The sequence below is a fragment of the Vulpes vulpes genome, chromosome 5, assembly GCF_048418805.1.
Source record: "Vulpes vulpes isolate BD-2025 chromosome 5, VulVul3, whole genome shotgun sequence".
In the NCBI taxonomy this organism is placed as follows: Eukaryota; Metazoa; Chordata; class Mammalia; order Carnivora; family Canidae; genus Vulpes; species Vulpes vulpes.
This window is the reverse complement of record NC_132784.1, coordinates 127,573,033-127,584,328: the sequence shown is the minus strand read 5'-3', so window position 1 is coordinate 127,584,328 and position 11,296 is coordinate 127,573,033. Positions and strand designations below refer to the sequence as shown.

At 40.0% G+C, this 11,296-nt stretch overlaps 1 protein-coding gene across 2 annotated transcripts in view; it reads left to right on the top strand.

Moving 5' to 3' along the window:
- The first annotated feature begins 18 nt into the window (after positions 1 to 18).
- The window catches only part of COG5 (component of oligomeric golgi complex 5), a 286,168-nt gene continuing 274,890 nt past the window's right edge, over positions 19 to 11,296 (top strand). The window contains exons 1-4 of one of the 2 annotated variants that reach the window (XM_072759956.1): positions 299 to 719; positions 3,012 to 3,161; positions 4,986 to 5,125; positions 8,585 to 8,642. Coding sequence is in view for 1 of the 2 variants with exons in the window: in XM_025984069.2 (XP_025839854.2) it covers positions 95 to 188; positions 4,986 to 5,125; positions 8,585 to 8,642 (292 nt within the window). In the remaining variant the exon portion in view is untranslated. Of the gene's footprint in view, positions 189 to 298; positions 720 to 3,011; positions 3,162 to 4,985; positions 5,126 to 8,584; positions 8,643 to 11,296 lie in introns of those variants that run through there. The other variant, XM_025984069.2, reaches the window with a different exon arrangement.

Sequence of the window (11,296 nt, the reverse complement as noted above, 5' to 3'; positions counted from 1 at the left end):
CGGGGCCGGCGGCGCGGGCATTGTGCGTCAGCACCTGGGCGGGGCGGGGCGGGGCGGGGCGTCCGCTGACGTCATCAGCCCGGCACCTGCCAACATGGAAGGTGGTGACGGCGGCGTCGCTGTGGCTGGCCACGGGGCTCTGGGCTGTGGGACGGCGGCAGCGACAGTCCGGGAGCTCCTGCAGGACGGTAAGGAGTCTGGCTCTGTCCGGGGGGCGGGCCTGCGGGACGGTCCTGCTCCGCAGCTGGGCCCGGGCGGTGGACCCAACCCGTCGCTTTGCAGAAAGTTTTCCGGTCTCGACGTGACCACTCCCCCCGCCCGGCCCCCTGGCGCCCGGGTGCGGGCCGCACCAACCTGCTTCTGCAGAGGCTGGTTGTGCCCTTCCGTCCGGGGTGTCCAGCGGGAGCCTCATTCCTGGTTGCCCCCCATTTCGCTTCCACCCTCCCCGCGCCCTGAGGTCCTGGGACCGCCGTGCCCCGGTGGCCCGGGTTGACCGCCGCTGCCGCCGCCGCAGTTTGATGCGAGGAGGCGGCGTCGGATCCCGTGAAAAGTGACGGACCCAGAACCGATAGGCGACAGCTCGTAATGTCAGAGGGCTTCATCCTTGGGCAGAGTTGGACGCCTCCTCCCTCTGTGAACAGATTCTTGGGTGGCACAGGTGTTTCACACGGCGTTTATCCACAGCCAGACTTGGAGGCGACTTCGGAGCACTAGTTCAGGCAGGGATGAACCATATGTGTTGAATATAGCAGCTTATTGATAGTTTTGGAGAGAAGAAAACCCCAGGAAATAAGTTAAACGTAGCATATTTGAGGAGCACATTAAATTGTGTTAATTGTGTTAATCCACAAATCTCCTTCAGGATAAAGTTCAAGTTTCTTTTCATCTGTTCTTAATTTTCTTATTTTCTTTCCTAATCGCCATCACCTTCTACCTGGTAGTGACATAGTTTGTGTACTTTTTCTGCTGCATTATAGAACTGCTTTTTGTATTTTTTTTTTAAAGATTTTTATTTATTCATGAGAGACACACAGAGAGAGGCAGAGACACAGGCAGAGGGAGAAGCAGGCTCCATGCAGGGAGCCCGACGTGGGACTCGATCCTGGGACCCCAGGATCACGCCCTGGGCTGAAGGCCCCGCTAAACCGCTGAGCACCCCAGGCTGCCCCGCTTTTTGTATTCCACAGTTCATAAGGGTACCTTTCATATGCTAGGTGCAGGATATATATACTATTTTAATTGAACAGCACAAGAAGCATATGCACACATTTGTAAGCCAAAGTAGGTCATAAATGAAATAACATTCTAAATGACTTGTTTTCCCTTGAGTTGTGTATTTTATTATTGCCCTTAATTCCTTGCCTTCTCCTGATGATGTATATACTTTTGTCAAAACTTACTAATGCGGTGGTTTTCTGAACAAAGTTGTGTTAGATTCTCTCGGTTAGGATCTCTGTCCAATGCATCTTTGCATCTTAGTTTAAATTCCATTTCGCCAAGTTTTGAACTCCTGATACGTGTGCATTTCCCACCCTCAAACAGCTTGCCATTTTACTAAGGGGAAATAGCTATAAAGGTAAGCATTATAATATAGTGTTGCTGGGTAGCAGAATTGTGTACAAAGTCAGTACAGAGGAGGATGATAGCTGGGAGTGATTAGGGGAGTGTCAGGGAAGGCTTTCCAAATGGAATTGGTTTTGAAGTGTAAATAGAACTTCCCTAGATGAGGAAGTGGAAGAAACAACACATGCCAGGCATAGGTGTATATTTTATTTTAGTAGGATGCATTGTGGAATTGTAATCAGTTTTTGAAGGGCTAATAGTCCTTAATTCTGCCTTCTGTATTTTCCTATTTAGTTTCCCATCTTCCTCGGTGATTATTTAAATCCTTACTCTTGCAGACCTCTCCTTTCAAGCTTAACAAATGACTTTAAACTTCCATGAAAAGAGATGTGAACTTCCTCCATTTCTTGCCATCAAACCTATAAACTAAGCCTAGATCTGTAACTGTCTTTTTTTTTTTTTTTAAACCACCTTGTATTTTCCATTATAATAGAAGTGGCATCTCTGCTTCTAAAGACAGTCTTCCTCCCGTGCTCTGGATTTTTTTTTTCCTGTCTCAAGGACCAAGTCACTTTCATTCTACACCATTGAAATCTCTTTGCCAAGGTCTCTGCTGATCTCCTTGTAGATAAATCAAATAGATACTTTTTGGTCCTTATCTTACTTGAACTTGTAAAGAGGGTTTGACTCTTCTTAATACCTCTCGTGTGACTTCTGAGTTCTGTGCTTAAAAAAACAATTTCCTAATTTTCTAAGTGCTTTCTTCTAGGTTCCTTTATTTTTATTTTTATTTTTAAAAGTTTTGTTTATTCATGAGACACAGAGAGAGGCAGAGACATAGGCTGAGGGAGAAGCAGGCTCCCTGCAGGGAGCCTGATACGGGACTCGATCCCAGGACTCCGGGGTCATGGCCTAAGTTGAAGGCAGATGCTCAACCACTGAGCCACCCAGGTGTCCCTTTTTGGTTCCTTTAATTGCTTGTCTTCAGTTTGCCCGTAATTCATTGGTTCACTACAACATTCCTAAAAAAAAACAATCTGTGTGTAACAGTGATTCACTATGTAAAGGATTTGCCAGGGTAGAGGATAGGATTGATAGGGTTTTGAGCAGATGCATAGTTGAAATAATTTGTGGGGTGCTTCTGATTTTCCTTCTATATGAATGAGACAACTGTAAAGGAGAAGCATTATATGATTCTTCTGATGGACAATCAAATCCTGAAATGCCAAGTCCAGTTTCCAGTATTCAGCCTTCATTGTGTTTGATCTTTGACACTACTACCCACTTACTTTCTCTAAACCATCCCTTGCCATTTTTCCTTGTCTTCTTTTTTTTCCCTCTGAATGCTCTTTAGTCTCCTTGATTGCTTTCATTTTCTCCATCTCCTTCGAAATTTTTGTTTTCCTGGCTTCTGAACTTCTTCTCCATTTCCCTCTTTTTGTACATAGAGACAGAGAGAGAGAGAGGCAGAGACACAGGCAGAGGGAGAAGCAGGCTCCATGCAGGGAGCCCGACGTGGGACTCAATCCCGGGTCTCCAGGATCACACCCCATGCTGAAGGTGGCGCTAAACTGCTGAGCCACTGGGGCTGCCCTGTGGTCAGTTTTTTAAGATACCTACTTGTTATGTCCCCTGGTTTACACAGTTCCTGGAAATTTAACTGTTGACTCTCAGGAGTCAGCAGGAGCCAGTTCCAGCACACCACCGTGTGACTAATTCCTTTTCAGTCATCCTCCATGATGCTGCCAGAAACTAAAACACAAATGACAGTGCTGTTTCCTGTCTTTAACCTCAATGGGATATAGTCTAAACATTTGAGAAGTCATACCAGTCGCTTTTTAAACTGCCCTCAGTCTTCCTTTGGAACTTCAATTTTCTATCATTCTTGTCCCTTCTGCCCAGCATACACACAGTGTGATCTAGACACATTGACGTCGGCGGTGCCCTTATTTCTCAAAATATGCTATGGCATTTGCTGCCTCTAAACCTTCTTGGAGTGGCCTTCTTCACTTGGCTGCCTTGAAGAATCTTTAATCCTGAAAACTCCTTGGCAAACTGGAAGGAAATGAGGTTCCCAGAATTAAGGCCAAAGTAGCAGCTTTTCTTTCACTTTAAGAGTCATCAAGAATGAGTCTTTGCCCTTTGCAGAATGCTACTTCCAGCAGGTATATAGATGAATTCATCCATTCAACCTGTATGGAACACCTACCATGTGTCAGACGTTGTTCAGGCTCTAGGGTCATGGGAGTAAAGAAAACAAAGCCCTTGCTCTCATGGAGTGTACTTTTTTTTTTTTTTTTAAATTTTTATTTTATTTTATTTATTTATGATAGTCATACAGAGAGAAAGAGAGAGAGGCAGAGACACAGGCAGAGGGAGAAGCAGGCTCCATGCACCGGGAGCCCGATGTGGGATTCGATCCCGGGTCTCCAGGATCGTGCCCTGGGCCAAAGGCAGGCGCCAAACCGCTGCGCCACCCAGGGATCCCTCATGGAGTGTACTTTTTAGGGATAGAGACACTAGAAGTTTTCTTGTAAGGACTCTATTTTGCTGGTTAGTTTTATAATTTCTTCAGGGTGATCTTACCTGTATCTATCACATGGGTCAAAGATAGTGGTTTTATACCTACAGTGAGCTCACTTCTACGTAACTTTTTAACTCTTAACTCTATTTATCTTTTACCTACAGATTTTTGGGTTTCTGTATGGAAAGATGCCTTAGCATCTAGCATCACTTCTTCTTTGTGTTTATTAAGGCTGTGTTTTGAACATAGTCTCCCTTTCTACTTACTTATTTCGCCCATATATCCCTAATTTCAGTAATATCTATAAGTTTGTATTTGCCTACTTCTGTTATAATTCCAGAATCACTTTATTGTGACAGCATTTGTGCATTGGAGATACAAGAGATCATAAATATCAAATATAGTAAATTGGTTTGTTGTCATTGTCAGTGACCTTGTTTTCTTGCATTAAAGCCTGCAGTTAGTAGTTAATTTTTAACCTTCTATTTAATATGTTCCTTTTGACTCCCTGGTAAAAGTTAACTTTTCGTAGTATAATATAGGGGTTTATAGTGTGGGCTCTGCAGCTAGGGTGCCTGAATTAAAATCTCAGACAGGTTGGACAGGTTGCATGCCCTGTCTTCACCTGTCTCTTCATCTGTGAAATGGGGGAAACAATAGTTGATAGTTCGAACAGAGTTGTGTGAGGATTGAATGAGTTAATATGTTTAAAGTGTGTAGGTCAATGACTGGCCCACAGTAAGCTCTCTGTGAATGTTACCATTCCTTCTCATTTACAACAGTTCTCCATGTATAAAAAGATTCAGAGTATGTTATCTATGATTATACTTGTTCTGTTGTGTGCTGTGGTTTATTGCAGTGCAATTAGTATTTAAAGAGTTTGCTTATTTTTTTCTAGAGTGTTACAGTGATTTTTTAAATGAAGACTTTGATGTCAAGACTTATACTTCCCAGTCTATCCATCAAGCTGTAATTGCTGAACAACTAGCAAAACTTGCCCAAGGAATCAGTCAGTTGGATAAAGAGCTACACCTACAGGTATTTCCAATCTTTTGGATCATCTGGCTTCTTCAGCCTACAGTGATAATTTATCACTTTGTAATCCTTTTATTATTTAATCTAAACATGTATTTAAATGAGGAAATGTGCAACTTATGAGTGTGGCTTATTTCTCAAGGTATGTTTTTGCAAAGTTTTCCATAAACTGCTTTTTGTTAGTTGAAAAAGGAACATACCCCTCTCTTCAAAAGTATTTGGTCATCCCTTGTTTGCCCCACCTAATTGATGTGCAGTGACTATAGGTGGGTGAAAAATAGGAAGTCTTTGGTAAAAATAATAGCAAATGAAATTTTGGAAGTAGAACAGTGTAAGGGACGCCTGGGTGGATCAGTGGTTAAGTGTGTTTGCCTTCAGCTCAGGGTGTGATCCCGGAGTCCTGGGAATGAATTAAAAAAAAAAAAAAAAAAAAGAACAGTGAAAGACATATTGGGAAGTTCACATTGGCGCTTCCCACTTTATGAACACAAAGTGTAACATTTGCTGAAATTCTAGAAAGTTGATAAATTTGTGGTAGCTAGAACACAGTATGGAGAATTAGGAGGTGGCTCTTTTTTTTTTTTTTTTTTTAAGATTTTATTTATTTATTCATGAGAGACACACACAGAGAGAGAAGGAGACATAGGCAGAGGGAGAAGCCGGCTCCATGTAGGGAGCCTGATGTGGGACTTGATCCTGGGACTCCAGGATCATGCCCTGGGCCAAAGGCAGGCGCTCAACCACCAAGCCACCCAGGCATCCAGGAGATGGGTCTTAATCTCAGCTGTGCTATTACCTTTCCTATCAGTTAATGTCTTTGAGTTTTGCTTTTAACAAAGGAAATCTATTAAATGAGTTGGAGTGAATAAGGAGGAACAGACGACAGTGGAAGATCTTAAGAGTTCCTTCCTCTTCTAAAATTCTGTAATTTTATGGGGAGTTTTATAGTATACTTCCTGGTGTTGGCTTTTGTCTGTTGAGTAGGCACTTGACAAATATTTAAATGAGTGAAAAAATGCATGAATATATGGAGTTTACCAGGAAACTTGGATCTGTTATAACATGAGACATGTTCACTTAAATATTTTGTGCTGTACTTTATCAATCAAAAGAGTAGCTTAGGACTAGGATGACTTCTAGGATTCCTTTAACTTTATATATTATATATTATATATTTTAACTATACATTTAATTATATATTTTAATTGTCAGGATTTGCATTAGGCTATGGGGATAGAAGAATGAAAATATTTTCCAGCTCTCCAAGGACTCCCCGACCAATGGCAGATACAGAAATAATGACAGGCAAGTGATGCCTGTTTTATTTAGACTAGTACAAAGTGTTCATAAAAGCAGGAGAGAATGCACTTTGCCTAGGGTTCTCAGGGGTGGCTTTTTCTAAGAGCCACCTGAAATTCTTTTTTATGGTTGGTATTTTCTTTCTTTTGCAGGTTTTTATTTAAATTCCAGTCTGTTAACTATGATGTATTATTAGTTTCAAGTGTAGAATTTAGTGATTCATCAGTTAGATACAACATCTAGTGTTCATCACAAGTGCCCTCCTTAATCTCCATCACCCATCCTCCCCCTACTTCCCCTCCAGCAAGCCACAGTTTGTTCCCTATAGTTAAGAATCTGTTTCCTGGATTGCTTCTCTGTTTTTTTCCCCTATGCTCATCTGTTTTGTTTCTTAAATTCCACATATGAGTGAAATCATATGGTATTTGTCTTTCTCTGACTTAATTTGCTTAGCATAATACTCTAGGTCCATCTACGTCGTTGCAAATGGCAAGATTTCATTCTTTTTTATGGCTGAGTAATATGATTAGTATTTTCTTTTTCCTTGCATGCAGTACCTTCTTTGCAGAAATCAATAAAGATGAAAAATTTATTTAACATCTCTTACAGGGGACAAATTACACTTATAATAGTTTGGAATATAAAGTAGAGGCCTAGAATAAGATCTGAACCTGCTATAATTGTTTTTCTGCAGAAGCAAAATTGGGATAATGATAATCAAACCCATAAAAAATCTTTTTAAATATCATCGAGGTGATTAAATAACAAAAGATGTGTTGAGGTATGTATTAGTTGGAGCATAGGACAAGAAATAGAAACCACTCTAGGCATTTAAAGCAGGAAGATGTTTAATACTGAGGACTGGATGCTTCTGAAGTCAGTGGACTGAGTTGAAAGATCTATGAAGAAAGATCTTCATAGATGCAGTGTGGAGGCCTAGAAACTCCAGCCATTACCTCCTATGCCACTGCTGCAATTCTGCCTTGGGGTATCTAGTAACTAAATTCTAGAATGATTGATATGGCTATTCCAACCATCTCTAAATTCTCAGGTCTCAGGACCTTGCTCATTACTAGCTGAAACAGTAACAGGAAGATAGCTTTCCTTTCCTTTCTGTCTTCCAGATCTCTTGAAAATTCATCCAGCTGGCTGAAGGGGAGTTTATGAAAGTGTATGTAGCTTTAGGATTTTCAACATTTCCAAAGTATTCTTCACACAGGAGAAAGGATAGAGAATTAAAATTAGTCTTGTTAGGATGCATAGATAAATTGATGACCATATCAGTGGACTGGGGAGAATTCAGACATGCTCTGGCAATCTTAACAGACATAGGAGACCAAAAAGTAACACTTATTTTAGATGGATGTGAGAGAGAGGGACTTGATAAAATAAGTGATACCTGATATAGGACAATGTGGAGGTTCCAGTGAATGAATCCTTGCTGACTAGGAGTTTCAGTTTACAGCCTGGATAGGAAACTCCCTATTCATTGGAATAAAAAAAAGTACAAAATGATAAGGACTCTTGCATTACTCTAAAGATTTGCATGATTTCTTGATGTATCTAGGAATTTCTTACATGTGGTCTTTAACTCTTAAACTTTTTGGGTTTTTGATGTGGTCATTCACATTGCCCTAATTTTCATAAAAAAAAAAAAATCAGTCTTGCATGGGGATTTTTCGCCATGGGAAACTGAAAGCAGAGAGATACTCAGGAATAGTTGGGTACTGACTCTGCTTTATCTTTTCAGATTAGAATGTGGTCTTGATGATGCTGAATTAAGTTCAAAAACTAAGAGAACCTAATGTTTGAAAATATTCTTTATGGGAAAAGCATACAACAGCATGGCAAGAATTAGCCTGGGTTTTTTTTTTTGTTGTTGTTTTTGTTTTCTTTTAGTTTCAATTTTGGCACAACTCCCCATGCTCCTTCCATTAGGAAAGCAAGGGGATAGTGAAAAGGCTGTGTCTTTTTTGGCTCTATGTCGAACTATAAGCATGTTTGTGTTTCTGCTAATAACTCATCTCAAGTATACCTTTATCACCTGTATACTTTTCTTTTGTGTTAGTGTTTGCGCCTTCCCGTATGGAGGGAGACCTTTAGTTCTAGCTTGTGGCTATAAAGAAAAATACCTAGTACTTACAGCAAATTCTTGATTTTCAGGTTGTTGCAAGACATGAAGATTTGCTAGCACAAGCAACTGGGATTGAGTCTTTGGAAGGTATGTTTCCATTAAGTAACTGTAAGTTAGATGGAGCTAGAGCAGGGATTGGCAAACTTTTACTGTTAAGGGTCAGATAGTAAATACTTTAGACTTCGCAGGCCATACCATTTCTGTTGCAATTACTAAACTCTGTGGTTGCAGAGTGAAAGCAGCCAGGTAATATGTAAATGATTGTGGCTGTGTCCCAACAAAACTTGAATAAAATTTTGTTGACCTCTGAGCTAAACTATCTGCATTCAAATCCTTGCTTTGTCACTTAATAGATATGTGACTGTGAACAAGTTATTTAACCTTTGTGTGCCTCCCTTTTATATATAAAGGAGGAGTATTAAAATATTCCTGTATGGTGCTATTTTGAGGACTAAGTGAATTAGAAAAATGGTTAGGATAATCCTGGTGCATAGTTAGTGCCTCTATAAAATTAACAGAAAATTGTTAATTAGCAAAAACATCAATACCACCAGAGTGAGGAATAGTGGAAGTAGGCTTGAATACTTTTCTTATTTTTGGCTTTCTTTGAAACTTTTTCAATGAGAATATAATAGAATAATGATGCATTGGAGACTCCTGTAGCTCAGTCAGTTAAACTTCTGACTCTTGATTTTGGCTTAGATCATGATCCCAGGGGATTAAGCCCCGAGTTGGGCTCCGTGCTCAGTTTGGAGTCTGCTTGAGATTCTTGCTCTTCCTCTCCACCTCACTCAACTTGCCTGTGCGCGCATACTCTTTCTCTCTAAAACTTAAAAAAAAAAATAATAGGGGATCCCTGGGTGGCTCAGTGGTTTAGCGCTGCCTTCAGCCTAGGGTGTGATCCTGGAGACCTGGGATCCCTTGTTGGGCTCCCTGCATGGAGCCTGCTTCTCCCTCTGCCTCTCTCTCTCTCTCTCTCTCTCTCTCTCTGTCTCTCATTGATAAATAAATAAAATCTTTAAAAAAATAATAATAATTGGGATTTTTTAATGAGACTTACTATTTTTGATTGGCTAAATCCTTTTTTTTTTTTATATTTATTTATTTATTCGTGAGAGACAGAGAGAGAGCGAGAGAGAGGCAGAGACAGGCAGAGGAAGTAGCAGGCTTCCTGCAGGGAGCCCAGTGCGGGACTCTATCCCAGATCCTGGGATCACACCCTGAGCCAAAGATAGACGCTCAAGTGCTGAGCCACCCAGACATCCTGATTGGATAAATATTTTATGAATTTTTCATCCTATCTTGATTTAAATTCAATTACATGTTATAAATACGGAATGTTTAAGTGATTTTCCCTATGTTGATCAAATTCTTGAGGAAGAGGGATATTACTTTCTGTGATGCAATATTCTTTAATGCTTCCCCTAGTATTTCTTTTTTTTTTTTTTTAAATATTTATTTATGACAGAGAGAGAGAGAGAGAGAGAGAGAGAGAGAGAGAGGGGCAGAGACACAGGAGGAGGGAGAAGCAGGCTCCATGCAGGGAGCCCAACGCGGGACTCGATCCCGGGACTACAGGATCACACCCTGGGCCAAGGGCAGGCGCTAAACCGCTGAGCCATGCAGGGATCCCCTCCCCTACTATTTCTTACACACTCAAAGGTATTAGCTTATTCTCAGCATGTATGCTGTTTCTCAGACATCCTAATGAAGAACTTAGTATTTGGGAGAATGATAGTTCGTTACTTGAGTATTTAGGATGATTAGCAGACTGTTTTCTTGGGAAAACTCAGAAGCTCTAAGTACTGACCACTTGCAATTGGAAATTATTTATTTTTAATCTCATAATATTTTATGTGTTTCTGGAAGCAAAGTAAATATCTGTTTTATTGTTGAAATTTTTTTAAACAAATGGTAAGTGATTTTTTCATTTGTCAAACCCATAAGGATGGCTGGTAGTACATTGATTCTGAGTGTATTTAGGAGTAGATGCATCATTGCAACAGAAATAGTTCTCATTGTGGTTTTCTTAAATGCAATTAGGTCTGTATTGTGCTTATTTTTCCAAAATGCTTTTCAGTGATTATAATATTTAAAATAAATGGTTAGACTGAATTAGAAAGACTATCCATTGGATAAGTATATGAGGTACAAAGGCTGTCTTCTCTGAGTTCTTGTGATAATCTGAGCATCTTCTCTGGATTATTTGAACATAAAACATCAAAGTATGATTTAGTATTCATTTTGGCATGGTGTGGATTTCTAAGCACTTAATGTTGAAATGGCCGAAGAATAAGTGTGATCTGTATTTGGAAACGAATATTATGCCAACTTCTGCTTCGTCTGCTTTTTTCCCCAAATATTTAAATTTTTTGCCACATAGTTTGGAATTACTTTTATTGAACCTATTTTGTTAAAAATTAACCCCTATTTGTTTTCATTCATTTATTCATTTAAATGTTAGTTGAGAATTTGCTAGGTTCCCAACAGCTATAACAAAGATAGAGTCCCTGTTCTTATGGCATTTAGAGATATATTTAATTAACCCTATTGTATTGAAAAGAGATGTCCTCATTCCTTCCTTCATTTGTTCACTCAAACAGTAACTGAGAGCTTTTTAAGTCCTGTGGACCTGGAACTATAGAAGTCACTGTTCTTATGGAATTAATGTTCTTCTAATGTGGGGAAGCAGACGAAATTCCCACATATGGGAAAATTCAAATATTTTTAAGTCCCATAAA